The sequence below is a fragment of the Myxocyprinus asiaticus genome, chromosome 6 (genome assembly GCF_019703515.2).
Source record: "Myxocyprinus asiaticus isolate MX2 ecotype Aquarium Trade chromosome 6, UBuf_Myxa_2, whole genome shotgun sequence".
NCBI lineage: Eukaryota > Metazoa > Chordata > Actinopteri > Cypriniformes > Catostomidae > Myxocyprinus > Myxocyprinus asiaticus.
This window is the reverse complement of record NC_059349.1, coordinates 39,113,874-39,134,039: the sequence shown is the minus strand read 5'-3', so window position 1 is coordinate 39,134,039 and position 20,166 is coordinate 39,113,874. Positions and strand designations below refer to the sequence as shown.

General features: G+C 38.7%; 2 protein-coding genes across 5 annotated transcripts; one reads left to right on the top strand and one right to left on the bottom strand.

The window, feature by feature from the left end:
- Positions 1 to 1,718: 1,718 nt before the first annotated feature.
- On the top strand, positions 1,719 to 3,307 carry c1ql4l (complement component 1, q subcomponent-like 4 like). The gene is made up of 3 exons (XM_051700648.1): positions 1,719 to 1,945; positions 2,227 to 2,358; positions 2,462 to 3,307. Exons 1-3 carry the CDS (start codon positions 1,777 to 1,779, stop codon positions 2,737 to 2,739), a joined length of 579 nt encoding a protein of 192 aa, XP_051556608.1. The 5' UTR covers positions 1,719 to 1,776; the 3' UTR covers positions 2,740 to 3,307.
- Positions 3,242 to 11,402, bottom strand: LOC127442538 (heterogeneous nuclear ribonucleoprotein C-like). 4 transcript variants are annotated; one of them, XM_051700646.1, is made up of 9 exons: positions 11,335 to 11,402; positions 9,977 to 10,138; positions 9,258 to 9,523; positions 8,912 to 8,984; positions 8,195 to 8,245; positions 7,712 to 7,881; positions 7,357 to 7,470; positions 5,555 to 5,685; positions 3,242 to 5,167 (listed from the first exon to the last, which is right to left on the bottom strand). In XM_051700646.1, the coding sequence occupies exons 2-9, from the start codon at positions 9,979 to 9,981 to the stop codon at positions 5,057 to 5,059; spliced, it is 921 nt and encodes a 306-aa protein (XP_051556606.1). In that variant the 5' UTR covers positions 9,982 to 10,138; positions 11,335 to 11,402; the 3' UTR covers positions 3,242 to 5,056. The 4 variants fall into 4 exon arrangements, with proteins under 4 accessions (XP_051556606.1, XP_051556604.1, XP_051556605.1 ...); XM_051700644.1 differs by having other exon boundaries at positions 11,284 to 11,389; XM_051700645.1 differs by having other exon boundaries at positions 9,977 to 11,380.
- Positions 11,403 to 20,166: the final 8,764 nt, after the last annotated feature.

The window sequence follows — 20,166 nt, the reverse complement described above, 5'->3', positions numbered from 1 at the left end:
GCCTAAACTTTGTGAGGGCACTACAGTATGTGTATGTGTATGTTAAAGATCATATATATATGTGTGTGTGTGTGCGTGTGGTTGCAAAATAGCTCAAGATTACTTTACAAATTGAAAGGTGAGAGGTGAGTTATTAATAAAAATCTGTAACATGATCTTACATGTTCTCTTCTCTACTCTTTATTTAGTGGCCTGTGGAGTTAATACCTATTTAGTCATCAACTGGTGGCTAATGAGGAAGCAAAGCAGTGTGTATTTGTGTGTATTTGTGAGATGATGTGATGAAAAAGGGGTCACGAGTAGAGGAAGGGTGTTTAGACATCATTGCATATCCAGTGTTGATGTCAAAAGAATCAGCCAATTTAGTATAATCCTTCATGAAATGGTAAAGGTGTTTATTAGGAATGATACTGTACCAGGCAGACTTAAAAAAAAGGGATAGTTCACCCAAAAATGAAAATTATTTCAGCATTTACTCACTCTCATGTTATCCCAAACCTGTATGACTTACTTTTTCTCAGTGGAACACAAAAGGAGTTGTTAGGCAAAATGACAGTCTCAGTCACCATTCACTTTCATTATATGGAAAAAGATACAAAGAAAATAAATAGAGACTGAGGGTTACATTCTGTCTAACATCTCCTTTTGTGTTCTATGGAAGAAAGAAAGTCATAAGGGGACAGAACAAAATGAAGGTGAGTATATGATGGCTCAGTCTTCATTTCTGGGTGTACCATCCCTTTAAGAGCAAATATCTTCCCATATAGAGCGGTATGAAGTGGTACAAATGGTGCTTGTAGGTAAGTTAAGAAAATAAATATAATAGTTAGGTTAGTATGGCAATATGTCCGAAGTCATAAAAAAAAAAAAAACATTATAATTAAAGCCATACATGTATGAACATGAATGACAAGTGAGAACAATCCAGTATATCCTAAAACCACCATAAATATCAAGTACGAAACATTAACAACTTTTTACATGTCAGTAACGCTTGACATGGGAAATGCCTGCTTAATGATGATTAAAATATGTGACAGTTAAATTAAATAGATGATACCTCGCACCAAATGTACAAAAAATCTAAAAGGTCTATCAGCTTTGTGGCTGTATACTATTATTATTTTGACATAAATGATTACTAAACTAATCTTTATTAATACTTACCATTATGGTACCATCTAGTGGTAAAAATAGTATGATACAGATGAATGTTACAGTTACCTACCAGCTGGCTACTGTTACACCTAGAGACTGCAACGGCAAGATATAAAATTAAAAATGAGTTATATTTTTGTCTGTTCTCACCCAAAACTGATTAGATCACCTCAGAAGACATGGATTAAACCACTGTAGTCATATGGAATAATTTCTGCTGCCCTTATGTGGTTTTTGGAGCTTAAAATTTTTGGAACTTATTCACTGGCATTGTGAGGACCAGCAGAGCTGGGATATTCTTCTAAAAATCTTTGTTTGAATTTTGCTGAAGAAAGAAAGTCATACACATCTGTGATAGCATGAGGGTGAGTAAATTATGAACTTTAAGTGACTCATGGAGTCAACCACACATTTCATCATCTCTACAAATATTTGTGATACTTGTGCTTTAATGGACTACCAAAACAAATAAAAAACCTACAACATGAGTCTAAAGTACCGATATTTGTTTACATTTCCAGTAGCAAATACTTTTGCAAACTTCATATAAAGCAGCAAGGATGCTGAAGTGCGTAGAAATCTGTAGACTGTGGGAAAGGAAAATCATTAAGAAGTGAGATGATGTTGATGTTTCAAATGGTATTACTGCTCTGTGTTGGGGGCTCAGTGGCACAAGATTTGTCGCCGATTGTGAACATTATTGAAGAGCTGGAGAAACTTAAGAACATGGAGGAAAGGATAAAAGCCTTAGAAGAAACAATGAACAAAGTAGTGAGTGAGAATGAAGGTAAGTTTACCTCAATGGTTGTAGATTACCAATTACAATTCTTTCTCAATTATTTTTTTTTTTAAAGATGTTGTCATTAAAGTAAAAGGAAGTTTACAATTTATGAGTTTATTTTTTATTTTATTTTAGAAATTACACGTATTGAATTCATTGTTTAGCAACATTTGTAACATCACATTAGAGTAAAACATTGTGTATTCCAAACAGCTTTGTTTTTTTTTTAATGTTTTTGATGACTAAATAAATGAACAGAATTCTGGTGTCTGTTCACCTGTTCACAGACAAAAAGATTGCCTTTTCAGCAGCACTGCTAGCATCGGGATCAGGGCAAACCGGACCCTTTGATACTTCAAAAACTCTGACCTACAAAAAAGTCTTCAGTAATGTTGGAGATGCCTATGACTCAAACACTGGTAAGCACTCTAAAGAGAACATCATTAAAGCATGGCATGCAGTTCATCATCCCGTTTTTTGTGAGTTGTTATTAACAAATGGCTATGTGCGTGTGCCTTACAGGTATTTTCACAGCACCAGTTAAAGGAGTGTACTACTTCAGATTTTATGCTCATTGTCACGCTGGAAGAACATCAGCAGTCACCCTCTATAGGAATAGTCAAAGCCAATGCTCTATCCACTCTTGGAAGCCTACTTCCAATGGTAATGCCAGCAATGGCATTGTTCTCACACTGGAAAAAGATGATCAAGTTTACACACAACTGTGGGGGAAGACTTGGGTTTATGATGATGCCAGCAGCTACACTAGCTTCAGCGGTTTTATACTTTTCCCCTTGTAAATGTCTGAATCTTTTGTCACCTCTATCCAGAACAGCACGTGATGTTTTTAATTTATCTAGTAGGGTGTTAAATAATTAGATTTATTGTAAGTAAACTACACAGGGTTTGCTGTCACGGAAAACCTGGAAATATTTGTGAAATTGTTTAAATTGTGATTTCCAGGGCTGAAAAAATTATATCTATAGTTTTTTTTTGTTATGCTCAGGTCTAAAATGTTTCATCAGGTTGAAATTGTTCTATGTGAGTGCTATCTCTAAAAAAATATATATTTTTAATATAATCATCCAGAAATCACTTAACTCGAAAACTCATGGAATTGCATTGGTCAAAGGGTGTGGGAATCCTGTTTATACCTGGATTTTGCATTTATCTATCTCTTGTGGCCTAGATGTTCTGCAACCAAGATCAAAAGAATTCATAAAGTATATGACATTTAAATCTGGACAAAACAGAGTGAGAACAAGGTTGTCTGTCAAAACACTAGTTATCTATTGCTTCAAGATATATATATATATATATGCGCCTTATGGCACTAAACAATTAATAAATTGAATTCCCCTTTACAGATTTAATGCTCAGTGTCATTTGTGTTTTGTGGGTTGACTAGACTTACATGCATAGAGAGCACACAGTACACCCATTAATAAATGTGCATCACCCTCATACCTTTCAAGATGTGTATGACTTTCTTCTGCTGAACACATAGATTGTAAGAAGAATATGTCAGCTCTGTAGGTCCATACAATGCAAGTAAATGGGGTCCAAAACTTTAAAGCCCCCAAAAGGGAGCATAAAGTAATCCATAAAACTCCAGTGGTTTAATCCATGTCTTCTTAAGTGATCCAATCGATTTTGGGAGAACAGACCAAAATATAACTCCTTTCTCACTGTACATCTTGACAGCAGTCTATATAACAATCATTATTTCAAGCTCGATTACACTTCCCATAGCACCATCTAGACCTCTGCGCATGCGTCAAGTGCTAAGTGTAATCGAGCTTGAAATCAGTCATGCCTAAAGACTTCAATGACAAGATCTGCTGTAAAAATGAGTTATATTTTGGTCTGTTCTCACTCAAAACCAACTGGATCACTTCAGAAGACATTGATTGATTAAACCACTGGAGTCTTATGGATTACTTTTATGCTGACTTTATCTCCTTTTTTAGATATTCTTCTAAAAATCTTCGTGTTCAGCAGAAGAAAGTCATACGCATCTGGGATGGCATGAGGGTGAGTAAATGATGAGGGAATTTTAATTTTTTGGGTGAACTATTCCTTTTACCTGCCAAGCTCATTTCCTTTCTCAGAAGATTCTTCATAGAACAGTCAACTTTTCTTCAGAATTTGAGAGTATTATGTTCCATAATTCATATGCTGAATATTTCATAAAATAACAGAAAATATTGCTAAAAGAAATTATATACTTTGCTAAACTCACATTACAGACCCCCATGTGGTCAGACACCAGCAAAATAATCAAATAGGTAGCACAACATTAAACTTAAACATTTAAAGCTCATTGTTAACTGATGTGGCAGATTAACACTGCCACCTCAAAAGAAAAGCTTTGGAGTTAAGGGTATTTTGGCAAGATTAATAAAAATGTAATTGAAGAATTAAAAGACAGTTGACATTGCCAAACTTATAAATTGCAGTATTAAAGATTTGGAAGTGTTGCAATTCAACCATGCAGTTTATGTACAATTGAATAGAAAAATAAAACGATTGTAAGAACAAAACATTTACTTTAATATTTTATTGAAATTTTCCTGTAGAACTATTGAGACAGGGTAATATAAAAAGACAGGTAAATACAAACATAGATTTTTCCTGGAAGCTTCTTTGCTCTCTAATAGAGGAGCCCCTCAAGTTTCCCCTTTTAAAATACACATTATAGCTTTGTTCACTGAAAAAGAAAGACTTTTCCCACTAGGGATACAGGACAAACAGGGAACAGGTCAGTTTCACTCGAGAACCCATAATGCACATATTCTGCCATCTGCTAATGTAAAAGAACCTTACAAACTCTTCTTTCATTCATATCAGAGCAATTTAAAATAATCTGAGAATGTTGTGTTCTGTAGTTTGAAAACAAATGTTTGTTGAGGGACACGTCAAAAGCCTGAAAAGATGTCATGCTAACATTAAAACTAAACTTACATCAGCGAGAGTGATGTAACTGTAGTGTCAGTTATTATATGAGCGCAGGCATCTACATTATAAATACACAAATCTTTTAAAGACTGGCTTCAGCCTTTCAAAAGAATTGAAAGTGCTGAATTTGGAGTCTGGTGTCCACCACGTATAAACAGTCTATGCATCATCGCCATTGACGCTGTCACCATCATCCTCCCCTTCCTCGTGTTCACCTTCTTCTTCATGTTCTCCTTCCTCTTCTTCATTCTCACCTCCCTGGCTTTTAACCTTAAAGGGAAAACAAGTTTAGGTACAAAGCATACACCATTAAACTGGTGGTATTTTCATAACAGATTAGATGCCTTCCCTCAAATCACATCCTTATGGAAACACAAACATTTACAAGGTGAAGTGTGTGATTTTTCCATCAGTAATGCAAAGAAACGGAAATTGCAAAAATAAGTTTTCCAGAAGACTTTTCCCCATTTTCTGCCATTGTTTGACAAACAGATAGTCCAACCCTAAACTCACACCATGGACTGCTTTCAAATTTCCGGGTTTAGAAAGCAGATGTAAACCATAGCAGGGTAGACGTCACCACTGTCATATTGAATTTACAACTTAAATCCAGCATTAACCCTTCCATCACTTTGCACCTCCAACTCCTCCACTCACCTCGTCTTCTTCCAACAGATCTCTTTCCTCCTCAGAATCATTTGTCTCTTGCTCTTCCCTCTCTCTATCCTTCTTGTTGGAATGCTGCAGGGAGGAAGCTTCACCCACTTCTGGCTTCACATTCTTTCCCTCTGTGGTAAAAGATACATGCTTACTAGGGATGTGCACGAGTAATCAAGTACTCATTCTGCACCAGCTACTCGAGTATTAAAACACTACTCGAATATTGCATATTCATTTACGCGTGTGCCTGCCATGAGCAGTGATGAATTATACTGTATTTTCTCTCTGAATCTCTCACCAAATCTCAGTTCAATTGAGTCCACTGGGGGGTTGGGGGGGGCGCTGTGGATGTGTCCTTGAGGTGTTGGATGAGAGAAGATATAACGCCGTCTGTGCTTTTGAAAGCAAAGCCAATTGTGGCAAAACTTGTAATTAGGGCTGTCAATCGATTAACATTTTTAATAGAATTAATTAAATAACATGCCGATTAATTAACCAAATGAATCACAATTAATAGCATACATAATTATTTGCTGAGAATGGCCCTCAAATAAAGAATTAATATAATGCATAATAATTCAAATACTTATAATTTGTAGGGCATACAATACATACATATTGAAATTCAGTTTAAAATAAATTGCAGTATTGTGGCAGATGAATAAAGCGTTGATTAGACAATACAAAAAGTGGCTTATGAACTCAATATTTTGTTTGTTTTATTCTCATATTATTGAACAAGCCTACAGTTGACAGCAATCTGTTTTGCATCGAGTTAGTCAATGTGTCCAGTTCTCACAGTATGTGTTCCGTCTACGTTATTTTTAATTGTCACTATTTACATGTGCGTGCATCAGACCGATGTGTTTTGGAGTGTCTCACTGGTATTCAGCGTCATAAATGGCACATTTTTAGGATGCTGTGTCAAATTAAAAGTAACAGAAACTTTGAAAATCACATCTCAAGATTCCTGTATTCTGTTGTGTTTGACCCACCTATTGTGCTTCCTCAGTGAGTGGTTCTCATTCTGTGGCTGTGCTGCTTGTAAGGTTTGTGGAGGCGTGCTGCCACCCATTCACTCAGCTCGTAAAAACAGATGTATTTCAAGCTTGAAAAAGTCAGGGATTTAGTTTGCAGACATCACCCCACTTGCAGCTCGTATGGTAGGAAAATCTGTACTTTTATTAGGGAATTTACGTACACATCAGGGAGCATGATTATTTGTGTTAATTTTTTTACGCGCTATGTTATATAATTAATCGCACTAATTTAATGTGTTAATTCGACAGCCCTACTTGTAATTGATTCTTATTGTTTGATTCTACTCCATTTATATTCGGTTCTTTTTGGAGTCATGCAAACCAACGGACGAGGATCTACATTTATGGTGGAGAGATATGAGGAACTTAACAGACCAGTATGTGTGTGCGCGCATTAAATCTCTGAACACAAGCAGAGCATATTTTATAATAAGCCAACTTTCACCTCTTGTTTTTCTGAATAAAAACATGTGAAATAATAAAAATGTGACAGACTTTATGTAGACTTGGGGTCTATATATGTGCATAACCTTTATGTATTGGTTCAGTGAGTCCTGATTTCTATGTAAGCTCTGAGTAAGTGCAAATGTTTTTGCTGCTTTAGTACTCGAGTACTCGTTTTTTGTGGGTTAGAGTGCTCGACTACAAAATTACTTGATAGTGCCCATCCCTAATGAGTGCAGATGGTGCTAATCAGAGTGCACATCTGTATCTAAGAAGGATGTTTTAACACCAAGTACACTGAGGAGGGTATGCTACCTGATTTCTTGTTGTGATCTTTCTCCATCCGGTCCAGACTCTCCAGAAGATAGTCAACCTTGTGTTTTATTTGGGCAAGCTCTCTCTTAATAGTTTGGAGGTCATCTGCTTTCACTGGAAGAAAAAGAAAAAATGCATGAGACTGCTCGGTTAAAAAATACAAGCCAACCAAGGTTATTTAAAGTTTACAACGAAAGTGTCTGATGTTATTTCTGAACAAAGACAATGTTGATAATTTAATGGGTTTAATGAGGTGTTATATTTATCTATCCACAAGATTCAACAATATAATTTTTGGATGTACTGGGCACTGTAAATTACAATGAACAAGTGAGAGAGTGATAAAGGCACTGACAAGCTCGAGAGGTGGACCGCTGGCTGCTTTTAGACGAAGAGGGGAAGTTGGATTTGGTGCGGCGGCTGGTTCCCCCACTTATACTGACTCGTGGACGCTTGGAAGGGATCACAGCCCTCGAGAGAGGAGGAGGGGGTGGCGGGGGTACACGGGATGGGTATGAATACATTCTGACAACACAAGGAGATGAAGTAATCAGCTAAAGTTCAAATCAAATTTCAACTCAAATTTAATTGGATATTACCTATTCTCACTAAACAAATCGTTTCAAAGCAGCTTTGCAAAGAATAGCGTCTTAAAATTCCCCAAGCGAACAAGGCAAAGGCAACAGTGGCAAGAAAAAACTTGCAAAGATATTTTTGTTTTGGAAAGGCTGCCTGAGACTTTTTTTTTTTCTTTTTTTTTAACAAATGTACACAAACCTAAGTATCTGCACACATTTTTGAAACTAAACATGCACAGTGTTTGAACAACAAGTCTTACCTGTCATAGTAATCTCTCTGGAAATCATAATCCAGCTCGAAAGCAGAACCACTGTAGGGGAAATAAAATATGGAAGTTGTTTGCATTAGAAGATGGTACAACAATAAACACACACAAACACACACAAAAAAAAAAACATTATACTCCTCACAAGCTCTAACCAAAGGCAATATTTAGCAGAGAATATTTTAAGAGTGTAACTATATATAAAAAGATAAGTCACTATTAGGGCTGCACGATTATGACAAAAAACATAATTGCTGATTATTTCCTTTGATATTATAATTGTGATGATTAATTTCGATTAATAGAATTTACATTAAAATACTTATTTTTTGTGGGGCAGCTGCATGCCATATTCTTGATTTAGACTTGGTATCAAAACATGTCAGGTTTGCCTCTGCCTCATGCACACAATGGCCCAAAAAATATGTAGTAAACAAACAATTTTGGCACAGTGGGAATACACCTAAATGGAATGCTATAATTGACACTTTTCACGATTATATAATTGCAAAAGCTGTAACTGTAATCTCTATTTTTTCGATTAATTGTGCAGCCTTAGTCACTATAGAAATTCCTTGAATCTGAAGATTTAGCAAATTTCCATTACTTTTCCAGGCCTTGAAAACAATTAGCAAAATACCCTGATATCTCCAAATTTTCCAAGACTGTGGGAACCTTGTAAATGAATATAACAACAGGAGTATCACTCACCTGTACATATCTCCAGCTGATCGCTTTGTTGTTTTCGACCTGTGAGGTTTGGGCTCTGCGGCCAGATTAATATCTGATGGAAAGATGAGTTGTTAGTTCAATTTAAAAAAATCCATCAGCGTATTTCAACATGGCTGATACAGACTTGTGGTGAGGCACTGAATCGGTAATGCAAAGCATTGTAATTTCAAACCCATTAAGTAGATGGTAACAATGAGAACCATCATTATCAGCAGTTAAATGTTAATATTAAATCCCAATTATACATGTCAAAGACAGTCCTCCTACAGGTATTGATAAAAACAATATGATTCTGATGATTCAGGATCCATTTTAATGTCCTCACCGAGCACCTGTCCAACGATCATCCGGCCATCTTCTGCTGCCACAGCAGCCCGTGCATTCCTCTCATTGGCGTACTGGACAAAGGCATAGCCCTTATGCACAGAGCAGCCCACAATCTTGCCATATTTGCTAAAAATGGCTTCAACATCCGCCTTGGTGACCAGCATAGTGTTTAGGTTTCCGATGAACACCCTCGAGTTCAGCGAGCGTGGGTCATTTTTATTTGTCACGTTGCCAGCCATCAGTTGACTAGTGCTGGGGGAATGACTAGGGCAGTGGAGAGAACATAAAAGGAACATAAGGAAAGACATGAGAAAGCTAAACAGTAGTGTCAGTAATAGAGTGTTCCAATGCAACTGAGTGTCAAAGTAAATCTTAGAAGTCTAAAAATAGATGTTTGTAAGAGCCTTAATTGAGTGATGCTACTGGCTCTGGTGTTTACGCCCAAGTGTGAATGTTTACTGTTAAATTTCAGTCCAATCCCTTTTTCTGCCATACGTAGGATGTTTTATGCTATGTGTTCGTGCACATTTATTCACTCCCCTGTTTGTGGATGGTCTAGCTAGATTTTCATATTTTCAAAGAGGGACGATTAGACCAACCTTATCATTTCAACACAACATCAACCCAAAGAGGGCAAAACTATTCCGGTTTAATTTATGCAAAGGAACCATACATGGCATTTGACATGAAAAGGGGGTGTTAATAACTGTCACTCACTCCATAGCGTCAGTGAAGGGCAGTCGTCTGTCTGTCTGCTCTTTTGTCACTGGGGTCTGTGGTCAATGTGAGCACACTGAGGTCTAGAGAGTGCTCTCAGCCAAAACTACAATTCCCAACAGCACCCTAGCAGTGAGCGGGACTTGGCTTCCACCAGTTACACTGAGGCAACAACAACACACCTCATTACAACTGGACATGGTTAGGTTTGTTTTGATCAACACTTTTGCACTGTATTTAATGTATTTAGAGAGATGCTGGGGCAAAGGTACTGGTGGTGGTAAGGCTCTGTGAGGGATGCACTGGAAAAGTTGTAAGTGGAATCAATATGTAAAACGTTCAAGCTTACAAGGCAAAAATATTTGTTGATTGATCGAGAAGGATATAGCTGCAGGCAGAGCTCAAAAAAGGGGCGGGAGCACCAAACCGCCAGCTAAGATATATAGAGCCTTTAAACGTGTGTGGAAGTGACGCCCCTTTTGGAGTCGTTGCAACAGTTTTGTATTAACCCCGCCCCTTCTGGAGTAGCACCGCCTCCATTTGGAGACCTCCGGCCTGCAGCTATACATACTTGGATTGATCACTTTACTGAATTCAAAAAATTACTTTGAGCCATTTATGCTACCGCTCAATTAAGATATAGGCTGGAGGGGAAAAAAACATGAAAAATATATTCTCGTTAGAGTTATAAAAAAAAAAAAAGAAAAAAAACGAGGCGAAAACAAGGCTAAGATAGTTGATTTTAGTTGGAGAGCAGCCTGGTCAGTTGGCTTGTTTTAGGGGTTTTGAGCAGGCTGGTTTAAGCAGTGTTGTCCCTCAGAAGGGAAGGCAGATAAAAATAGTTCAGCAAAACATTTAGTTTAATGAAGAAAAAACAAAAATAGAACATGCCAGCGATGACTAAAATATACTTTCAAATTTAAAAAAAAAAAAAAAGCGCGCCACAAGGAACTAACGCTGCGGTCTGGGTTTCTGTACGTGTTACCGCGAAATAAAAATAGCGACGCGTAAAACGTTTGAATTTTAATTTCTTAATTTACCACGCGACACAACGCGGTTGGATTTACAAAAAAGCTACTAGACAGGCGACACGACTTAACGCAAACCGACCACGAGCGGAGATTCATGAAATGTGTTGGAAAATTCTGGAAGCAGACAAAGAGGACAAACCGCGCAGCACAGAGTCCTGCTTTATAGAGCCTTGGCAGTCTCATGGCGGCGGTGTAAGAAATCCTTCACAAAATGCACAAAAAATATGCTTATGAGGATATTGTGGAGGAAAAAACTCGAATAAAAAAATTACTCACCAAAAGTTCAAAGTTTAAAACAAGTAATTTAGGAAGGATCAAGAACCTTACACTGCCTGCAAGAAGGCGACTGTGAAGTCAGCGCGAGCGGTCAATCTGCTACGACATAAAAGCTGACGGCGCACTTTTCAAGTTAAAAGTCATCAGTTGATTCATTGGGCGGCAAATTCTATGGGCTAACAACAAAGGGAGCGTTTACTGGTTTTAAGACCTTTTGTGTCTTACTGTGGAAATCTGCACACGAAATAGTATGCTTGTTTAAGTCTATTGATTCCAAGTATTGTTTCCTGAAATACAACTGGACCTCCGCCCCAGCGATCTCTAGAAAACGATGCCCTAGCCTGTAACCAAAACGACTGTGATTGGTCCATCGCTGCCATCGCTGAGAAAAGCAACTTGTACCATACTCTCTCACGTTCGCTTGCGCTGTGATCTGGATGACAATGGCTTGCACTAAAATGTTTAATATTGTGTTTAAACCATTTAATGTTGTAGCGTAATTTAAAAATTGAAGTAGAATATGAAATAGAAAAAAGGGTCAAATTAATATAGCAATGTGTCGTTTGACAAATTTAAGGGCTTTTATTTTGAAGGACGCAAATACTAATAAGTTGGGCGCCCTTCACACAAAAGCGGATGCTTGCATTGACTCTGCTGGGTGCATAAATGGTGGTTGATGGGAAGGGCAGTTCTTAGGTTTCTGTTGATTTCTTAACGCTCAATGTTTTTGAGTGTTTCTTAAACTGGGCTCTTTTGGCCACACAGTAAATATTGAAATTGTTTATGTTTGTAATGTAACTGTAGTAATATTATCTTTCTGATGGATTTTCAAATTTTAAGATTAAAAGTCTAGGTCAGGGACGGAGGGTCAAACAATACAATCTATGCATATAAGGCATTTTAAAAGTAGCAAATATAAACAATGAATTCCTGGAAGACTGGAAGAGTTTTATTGTAATATTCATGTGACAAAAAGAAAAGTCTTGAAATCTCTCAGTAGAAATGAATCCCTGGAACTTAAAAATGCCCGAAGTTGAACACATTCTATTATGAAAATGTATGATGACACACAAATCTGGCAATTGCACTCTTGTGTGTCCTTTTCTTGCCGCTCTTCTCCTATATTTTAATCCTAACAAATAGGACCATCAAAAGCAGCATTCTATCAGTTTACCAGAACATCAAATTGTCTAGAAAAATATATACACAGTGCCTATAGAAAATCATCATAACCCTTTGGAAGTAACTTTTTTGTCTTACAGCCTGAAATCAAAACCCAATAAAAAAAAAAAAACATTTTTTTTTGCCTTACAAAATTCAAGTTACGTAAAAAAAAAAAAAAAAAATGGCAACAGTTCCAAAATTTGATAAAAGATGAAAAACTACAATAATGGGGTTTAAAAAGTGATCATAACCCTGGATTTAATACTTTGTAGTGCTACCTTTTGCTTTAATGACAGCCATCCATCTGTTTGGATATGTCTCTACTAGCTTCGTGTACCTAGATTGGGGAATATTTGCCTATTCATACTTGTAGAATTGTTCAAGTTCAGTCAACACTGGTTGAGCGGTGATGGACTGCTCTCTTCAAATTCATCCACAGTTTTTCTATTGGATTTAGGTCAGGGCTCTGACTTGGCCACTCAAGGATTTTGACACGAGTTATTTTTTGTCTCATCTGACAGTGGAGGATTCTGATACCATGTGGCAAAAGGTTTTATAGTCAGATCAGACAAAATGTTTACTTTCTGGACTGAACTCCAAGTGCTATATTTGGAGAAAACAAACACAGCACACCACCCAGAACATACCATACCTACTGTGAAGCATGGTGGTGGCAACATTATGTTGTGGGGGTGTTTCTCCTCAGTGGGCACTGGGCAATTGGTCAGGTTTGAAGGGAAAATGGATGCTGCCATGTACAACAAAAGTCTTGAGGAAAATTTGTGGCCCTCTGCTCGATAACTTTAGATGGGCAGGTGGTTCACCTTTCAGAATGACAATAACCATAAACACACCACAAAAAACAATGCAGTGGCTTAAGGAGAGGAAGGACAAAGTCCTTGAGTGGCCAAGTCAGAGCCCTGACCTAAATCCAATAGAAAACCTGTGGATTAATTTGAACGTTGGTATGATGATTTTCTAAAGGCAGTCAATGATTTATACAAAATAAATAAATAAATCATGTAAATCATGTGCCAATTGTCATTATGGGCAATGCTGTGACCCAGTCTTGCTTTTACACACCCTTATTTTGTCTCGTATAAAAAAAGATGTTGTGAGACTTGCAGTATTGGAACATATTAAAAGCTTTATTGGTTTTTGTAATTATTTTAGTGGCTTACCTGTCTACTTTTAGTATTAATGTATGTATGACAAAAGATGCATTTTTACATTTGATTATTCCCAAACTTTAAGACAAATACTGGGACAAATCCATTCACTACATTTTGGTACAAATCAGAACTTTTTTATTTGATTTCTTGTACAATGAAGACACTAGGCAAAAAGGTGTTAAAATGATAATGTATTTTTCAAACACCACAAGGTTAGTTTTTATTGTGTTTACAATCAATGTGTGTGTAAATGTGTGTGTAGCGATTGACACTCCACTGACCACTGCCTGCGTTGCTTCAGTCTCTTAAAATGGAATACATAGACAATAAACTACTGCCAACTTAATCCTATATTAGCCAGACAGCAAAGGGCAATTCACCAACCACTGCCTACACCCTTGCAGTCAATGTTTGTGATCTCAGTGATTTCAATTGTGGCATGATGTAGCCCGATCCTTCTGATAGGTGAATATCCGTAAAGCCACGCGTCCAGACGGCATTCCAGGCCGCGTCATCAGAGCGCGCACGAACCAACTGGCTGGTGTTTTTACGGACAATTTCAACCTTTCCCTCTCCTTGTCTGTGGTCCCCACATGCTTTAAAATGACCACCATTGTGTCTGTACCAAAGCAATCCAAAATCACTTGCTTAAATGACTGGCTTCCTGTTGCTCTGACCCCCATCATCAGCAAATACTTTGAGAGACTAATCAGAGATTACATCTGCTCTGTGCTTCCTGCCTCACTGGACTCACTACAGTTTGCATACCGCAACAACCGCTCCACTGATGATGCCATTGTATCTACTCCACACACTGCTCTCTCCCACCTGGAAAAAAGGAACACATATGTGAGAATGCTGTTTGTAGACAACAGTTTAGCATTCAACACCATAGTGCCCTTCAAGCTTGATGAGAAACTCTGGGCTTAAACAGCTCGCTGTGCAGCTGGATCCTGGACTTCCTGTCAAGCAGATGCCAGGTGGTTAAAATGGGCAGCAACATCTCCTCATCACTGACCCTCAACACTGGAGCTCTGCAGGGCTGTGTTCTCAGCCCACTCCTATATTCCCTGTACACACATGACTGTGTGGCAACACATAGCTCCAATGCCTTCATTAAGTTTGCTGATGATACGATGGTGGTAGGTCTGATCACTGACAATGATGAAACAGCCTACAGAGAGGAGGTGCACACTCTGACACGCTGGTGTGAGGAGCACAACCTCTTACTCAACGTCAGTAAGACCAAGGAGCTTGTGGTGGACTTCAGAAGAAAAGACAGAGAACACAGCCCCATCACCATCAATGGAGCGCCAGTGGAGAGAGTCTGCAGCTTCAAGTTCTTCAGTGTCCACATCACTGAGGACCTCACATGGTCCGTCCACACTGAGGCTGTTGTGAAGAAGGCTCACCAGCGCCTCTTCTTCCTGAGATGGCTGAGGAAGTTTGGAATGTCCTCACATGGTTCTACACCAGCACTGTAGGGAGCTTCCTGACTGGCTGCATCACCGCCTGGTATGGCAACAGCACCACCCTCAACCGCAAAGCCCGGCAAAGGGTGGTGCGAACTGCCAGACACATCATCGGAGGTGAGCTGCCCAAGGCGGTGTGTGAAAAAGCTCGGAGGATCATCAGAGACTCCAGCTACACGAGCCATGGGCTGCTCTCACTGCTACCATCAGGCAGGCGGTATCGCAGCATCAGGACCCGCACCAGCTGACTTCATGACAGCTTCTTCCCCCAAGCAATCAGACTTTTGAACTCTTGATCGATCACGATACATATATCAGTACCGCACATTATTAGCCTCAGAATGGACTCACATTTTATACTTCTCTTAATAACACACTGGCAACTGACTATCAACCGACAGCTGAATGTCAACACAACACTTCATATTTATTTCCACTGATTACATGGCATGGGGGGCGGGGGGGGATTTTCACGCACAACAGTCTCTAAGGTTTACTCAGAATGGTGCCAAAAACAAAAAACAACCAGTGAGCGGCAGTTCTGCAGATGGAAACGCCTTGTTGATGAGAGAGGTCAATGCAGAATAGCCAGACTGGTTCGAGCTGACAGAAAGGCTACGGTAAATCAGATAACTCTGTAGTGAGCAGAATACCATATCAGAATGCACAACATGTAGAACCTTGAGGTGGATGGGCTACAACAGCAGAAGACCATGTCGGGCACTTTATTGGGACCATGCTGTTCCTAATAAGTCCTCAGTGAGTGTATGTGTGTGTGTATACTATATATATATATATATATACAGGTGCTGGTCATATAATTAGAATATCATCAAAAAGTTGATTTATTTCACTAATTCCATTCAAAAAGTGAAACTTGTATATTATATTCATTCATTACACACAGACTGATATATTTCAAATGTTTATTTCTTTTAATTTTGATGATTACAACTGACAACTAAGGAAAATCCCAAATTCAGTATCTCAGAAAATTAGAATATTGTGAAAAGGTTCAATATTGAAGACACCTGGTGCCATACTCTAATCAGCTAATTAACTCAAAACACCTGCAAAGGCCTTTAAATGGTCTCTCAGTCTAGTTCTGTATGCTACACAATCATGGGGAAGATTACTGACTTGACAGTTGTCCAAAAGATGACCACTGACACGTTGCACAAGGAGGGCAAGACACAAAAGGTCATTGCAAAAGAGGCTGGCTGTTCATAGAGCTCTGTGTCCAAGCACATTAATAGAGAGGTGAAGGGAAGGAAAAGATGCAGTAGAAAAAAGTGTACAAGCAAAAGGGATAACCGCACCCTGGAGAGGATTGTGAAACAAAACCCATTCAAAAATGTGGGGGAGATTCACAAAGAGTGGACTGCAGCTGGAGTCAGTGCTTCAAGAACCACTACGCACAGACGTATGCAATACATGGGTTTCAGCTGTCGCATTCCTTGTGTCAAGCCACTCTTGAACAACAGACAGCGTCTGAAGCGTCTCGCCTGGGCTAAAGACAAAAAGGACTGGACTGCTGCTGAGTGGTCCAAAGTTATGTTCTCTGATGAAAGTAAATTTTGCATTTCCTTTGGAAACCAGGGTCCCAGAGTCTGGAGGCAGAGAGGAGAGGCACACAATCCACGTTGCTTGAGGTCCAGTGTAAAGTTTCCACAGTCAGTGATGGTTTGGGGTGCCATGTCATCTGCTGGTGTTGGTCCACTGTGCTTTCTGAGGTCCAAGGTCAACGCAGCTGTATACCAGGAAGTTTTAGAGCACTTCATGCTTCCTGCTGCTGACCAACTTTATGGAGATGCAGATTTCATTTTCCAACAGGACTTGGCACCTGCACACAGTGCCAAAGCAACCAGTATCTGGTTTAAGGACCATGGTATCCCTGTTCTTAATTGGCCAGCAAACTCACCTGACCTTAACCCCATAGAAAATCTGTGGGGTATTGTGAAGAGGAAGATGCAATATGCCAGACCCAACAATGCAGAAGAGCTGAAGGCCACTATCAGAGCAACCTGGGCTCTCATAACACCTGAGCAGTGCCACAGACTGATCGACTCCATGCCACGCCGCATTGCTGCAGTAATTCAGGCAAAAGGAGCCCCAACTAGGTACTGAGTGCTGCACATGCTCATACTTTTCATGTTCATACTTTTCAGTTGGCCAAGATTTCTAAAAATCCTTTCTTTTGTATTGGTCTTAAGTAATATTCTAATTTTCTGAGACACTGAATTTGGGATTTTCCTTAGTTGTCAGTTATAATCATCAAAATTAAAGAAATAAACATTTGAAATATCAGTCTGTGTGTAATGAATGAATATAATATACAAGTTTCACTTTTTGAATGGAATTGGTGAAATCAACTTTTTGATATTCTAATTATGACCAGCACCTTTGTATATACACAGTACCATTCAGGCAAGTGACCCCAAACTTTTGAAGAGTTTCTCATGATCTTAAAAACCTTTTGATCTAAAGGCGTATTCTTAAATGTTTGAAATTAGTTTTGTAGACTAATATAATTGTGCCAACATATTAATTTATTTAATTACAAAACTAAAATTTTATTTAAAAGTTTTTGAAATGGATGACTTGGACCGAATAATTAAGAAAAGCAGCCACTAAGTGCCCAGTATTTATGGGAACCCCTTCAATACTGTTTAAAAAGCATCCCAGGGTGATACCTCAAGAAGCTGGTTGAGAAAATGCCAAGAGTACATTTCTGCAAAATCTAGGCAAAGGGTGGCCACACTGAAGATGCTAAAATATAACACAATTTTGATTTATTTTGGATTTTTTTTTTTTTAGTCACATAATTCCCATATTTCTATTCCATATTTGTGATGACTTTACTATTATTCTAAAATGTGAGAAAAATAAGTGACCCTAAACTATTGAACGGTAGTGTGTGTGTATATATATATTTGCGATTTGTAATCCAGAATTATGTTAGACTTTTTGTCCATCCCTATGCTGTGTGCTCATCAAAAGCAAGTTTCTATTTTTTCTTGGAATGTTTGACACAAGAGTGTCTGTCTCTATGAAGTCAAACTTTGAAGACAAACAAGCCCTATCTTGTGTAGTCACTAGTGCAGGTAGGAGCTCAGGCTTTTGTCTGACTGTTCCTACCATGGTAAGTCTTCTCTTGAGCAGTAACATGGGCATACGAGGTAAAACAGTTGTCGCATGTGATGTGTTCAAATAGACCATCTATCATGTGAAGCACAACTTGCATGCCTAGATTCTTTTCTGGTTTTCCATCAGCAGCTTTGCCAGTGTACAGCTTCATGTTCCGGGCGTAGCTGGACCTTGCATCACAAGCTACCCAGAACGTAATGCCATATTTGGTGAGTTTACTCCGCATGAATTGTTTAAAAGGACTGCGGCCTCTGAAAGCGACCAGGCGCTCATCCGCTGTGACCTCCGGGCCTGTATTGTACATGTGTGGTAGGAGATCAACTCGCTTGTCCCAGACATCTCTAATTGGAACAAGTTTGTCTTTCTTGCATCTGGGAGTTGTTTTGTCATGGTCGTCAAAGCGAATCATTCTTAAGAGCAAATGAAATGCCACTAGTGGCATAGTAGCCCGAAAAATTGAATGACCTGACTCCATAAACTTCCGAGGCTCTCATTCTTTGATTTGTACATGCCAGCCAGAATCACCAGACCTATGAATGCTTGCAGGTCTATCCTGTCCAGCCTTTTTCAGCTATCCTTACTTACACATTGGCCCTCCAGTTTTGTCACTTCTAAAATGAAATATTCAATGGTGCTTGGTGGGAACAATTCAAAGCTGGACTTGACATCTTTAGCATAGGACACAGCATATTTTGTGGGCCCTGGTTTCACCTTGAGATCATTTCTAATTACAGCTCTGCCTCAAATGTGATAGGCAGCACAAGACCACAACTGACCATCCTTTGATTGAAATGTTTCCTTATCTTCAGAAGAGCCCTCTCCTTCAATAATTTGATTTTTCCTCATCCGCTGATTCACATTCTGGATTATATTCTGCATCATTTTCAATTTTGTGAAAACTCTGTTTCAAATGTGTCTTCCAGTATTTCATCTGGATCAGCCTCATGCATGCTTATTTCAGTCATTAGAGTCAGGTATGTCATCAAAAGCCACTGTAAATTCATCGCTCATGGTAATGCTACAGAATTAAACGCGAGCAACAGGAATTTCTATAGCCTGCAGCTGCGCGAGAATAAGCCTGTATATCAATGAGCTGTGTTTTGATTCCACAAATTTTTTTTGTTTTCTCCTCTGGGAGGTGTGGCTCAGTGTATCACCATGGGGTCGCAAGATTTTTATTTATTTTTTACAAAATATCTGCAAGCCTTAGAAAACAGAAATGTCGACTGTAAAACACCCCATCTGTAACACAACGGTTCAAGGTCTCATTCATGTTATCTTGATGGATAAATACACTAGACGTAATTTGCAAGAAAAACATGTTCTGTGAAGCTGGCGGGAATGATCAGTGCATCCAATAAAAGCTGGCGACAGGTAGGCCTAGTGAGCTGTCTACAGAAACACCATTTGTGGCCACCACGAGCGCTTGAACTTGTGTCCATTGTATAAAAATGCTGTCTAGGTTGGCACCTCATTAGGTTTCGAGAGTTTATCACAAGACACGGTCATATGGCACGAACAAATACAACTAAATTATGGGCCGCTGAATTATAAGTATGTTATTAACGTACTTTAATCTACGTATTAAGAAATGTGCCGTTTTTACTATGTTTTATTTACTTACTGCGCCCCTTGACAAAATATTGGCACCTGTATTTTGGAGGAATTTGTAAGCGGCTACTTCTTACTGAACATTTGGGGCTTGTGATTTATTTAATTTAAATCGTTTATAAAAATTCAACGGATGTTTATTGTAGACCTGAATATTTACACAGTCCTTAAAGGGATAGTTCACCCAACAATGAAAATTATCACTTCATTTGCTCACTCTCATGCCATCCCAGATGTGCACGACTTTCTTCTGCTGAACACAAAGATTTTTAGAAGAATATTTCAGCTCTGTAGGTCCATACAATACAAGTGAATGG

What these genes read in the sequence shown, in the direction of transcription:
- c1ql4l (XM_051700648.1), top strand. Translation starts at nt 1,777, where the DNA reads ATGATGTTGATGTTTCAAATGGTATTACTGCTCTGTGTTGGGGGCTCA. An exon ending in AGTAGTGAGTGAGAATGAAG is followed by an intron (nt 1,946 to 2,226) that starts GTAAGTTTACCT and finishes ACCTGTTCACAG; the next exon opens with ACAAAAAGATTGCCTTTTCA. An exon ending in TGCCTATGACTCAAACACTG is followed by an intron (nt 2,359 to 2,461) that starts GTAAGCACTCTA and finishes TGTGCCTTACAG; the next exon opens with GTATTTTCACAGCACCAGTT.
- LOC127442538 (XM_051700646.1), bottom strand. An exon ending in GATCGTTGGACAGGTGCTCG is followed by an intron (nt 8,985 to 9,257) that starts GTGAGGACATTA and finishes TCTTTCCATCAG; the next exon opens with ATATTAATCTGGCCGCAGAG. An exon ending in CAGAGAGATTACTATGACAG is followed by an intron (nt 7,882 to 8,194) that starts GTAAGACTTGTT and finishes TTGTGTTGTCAG; the next exon opens with AATGTATTCATACCCATCCC.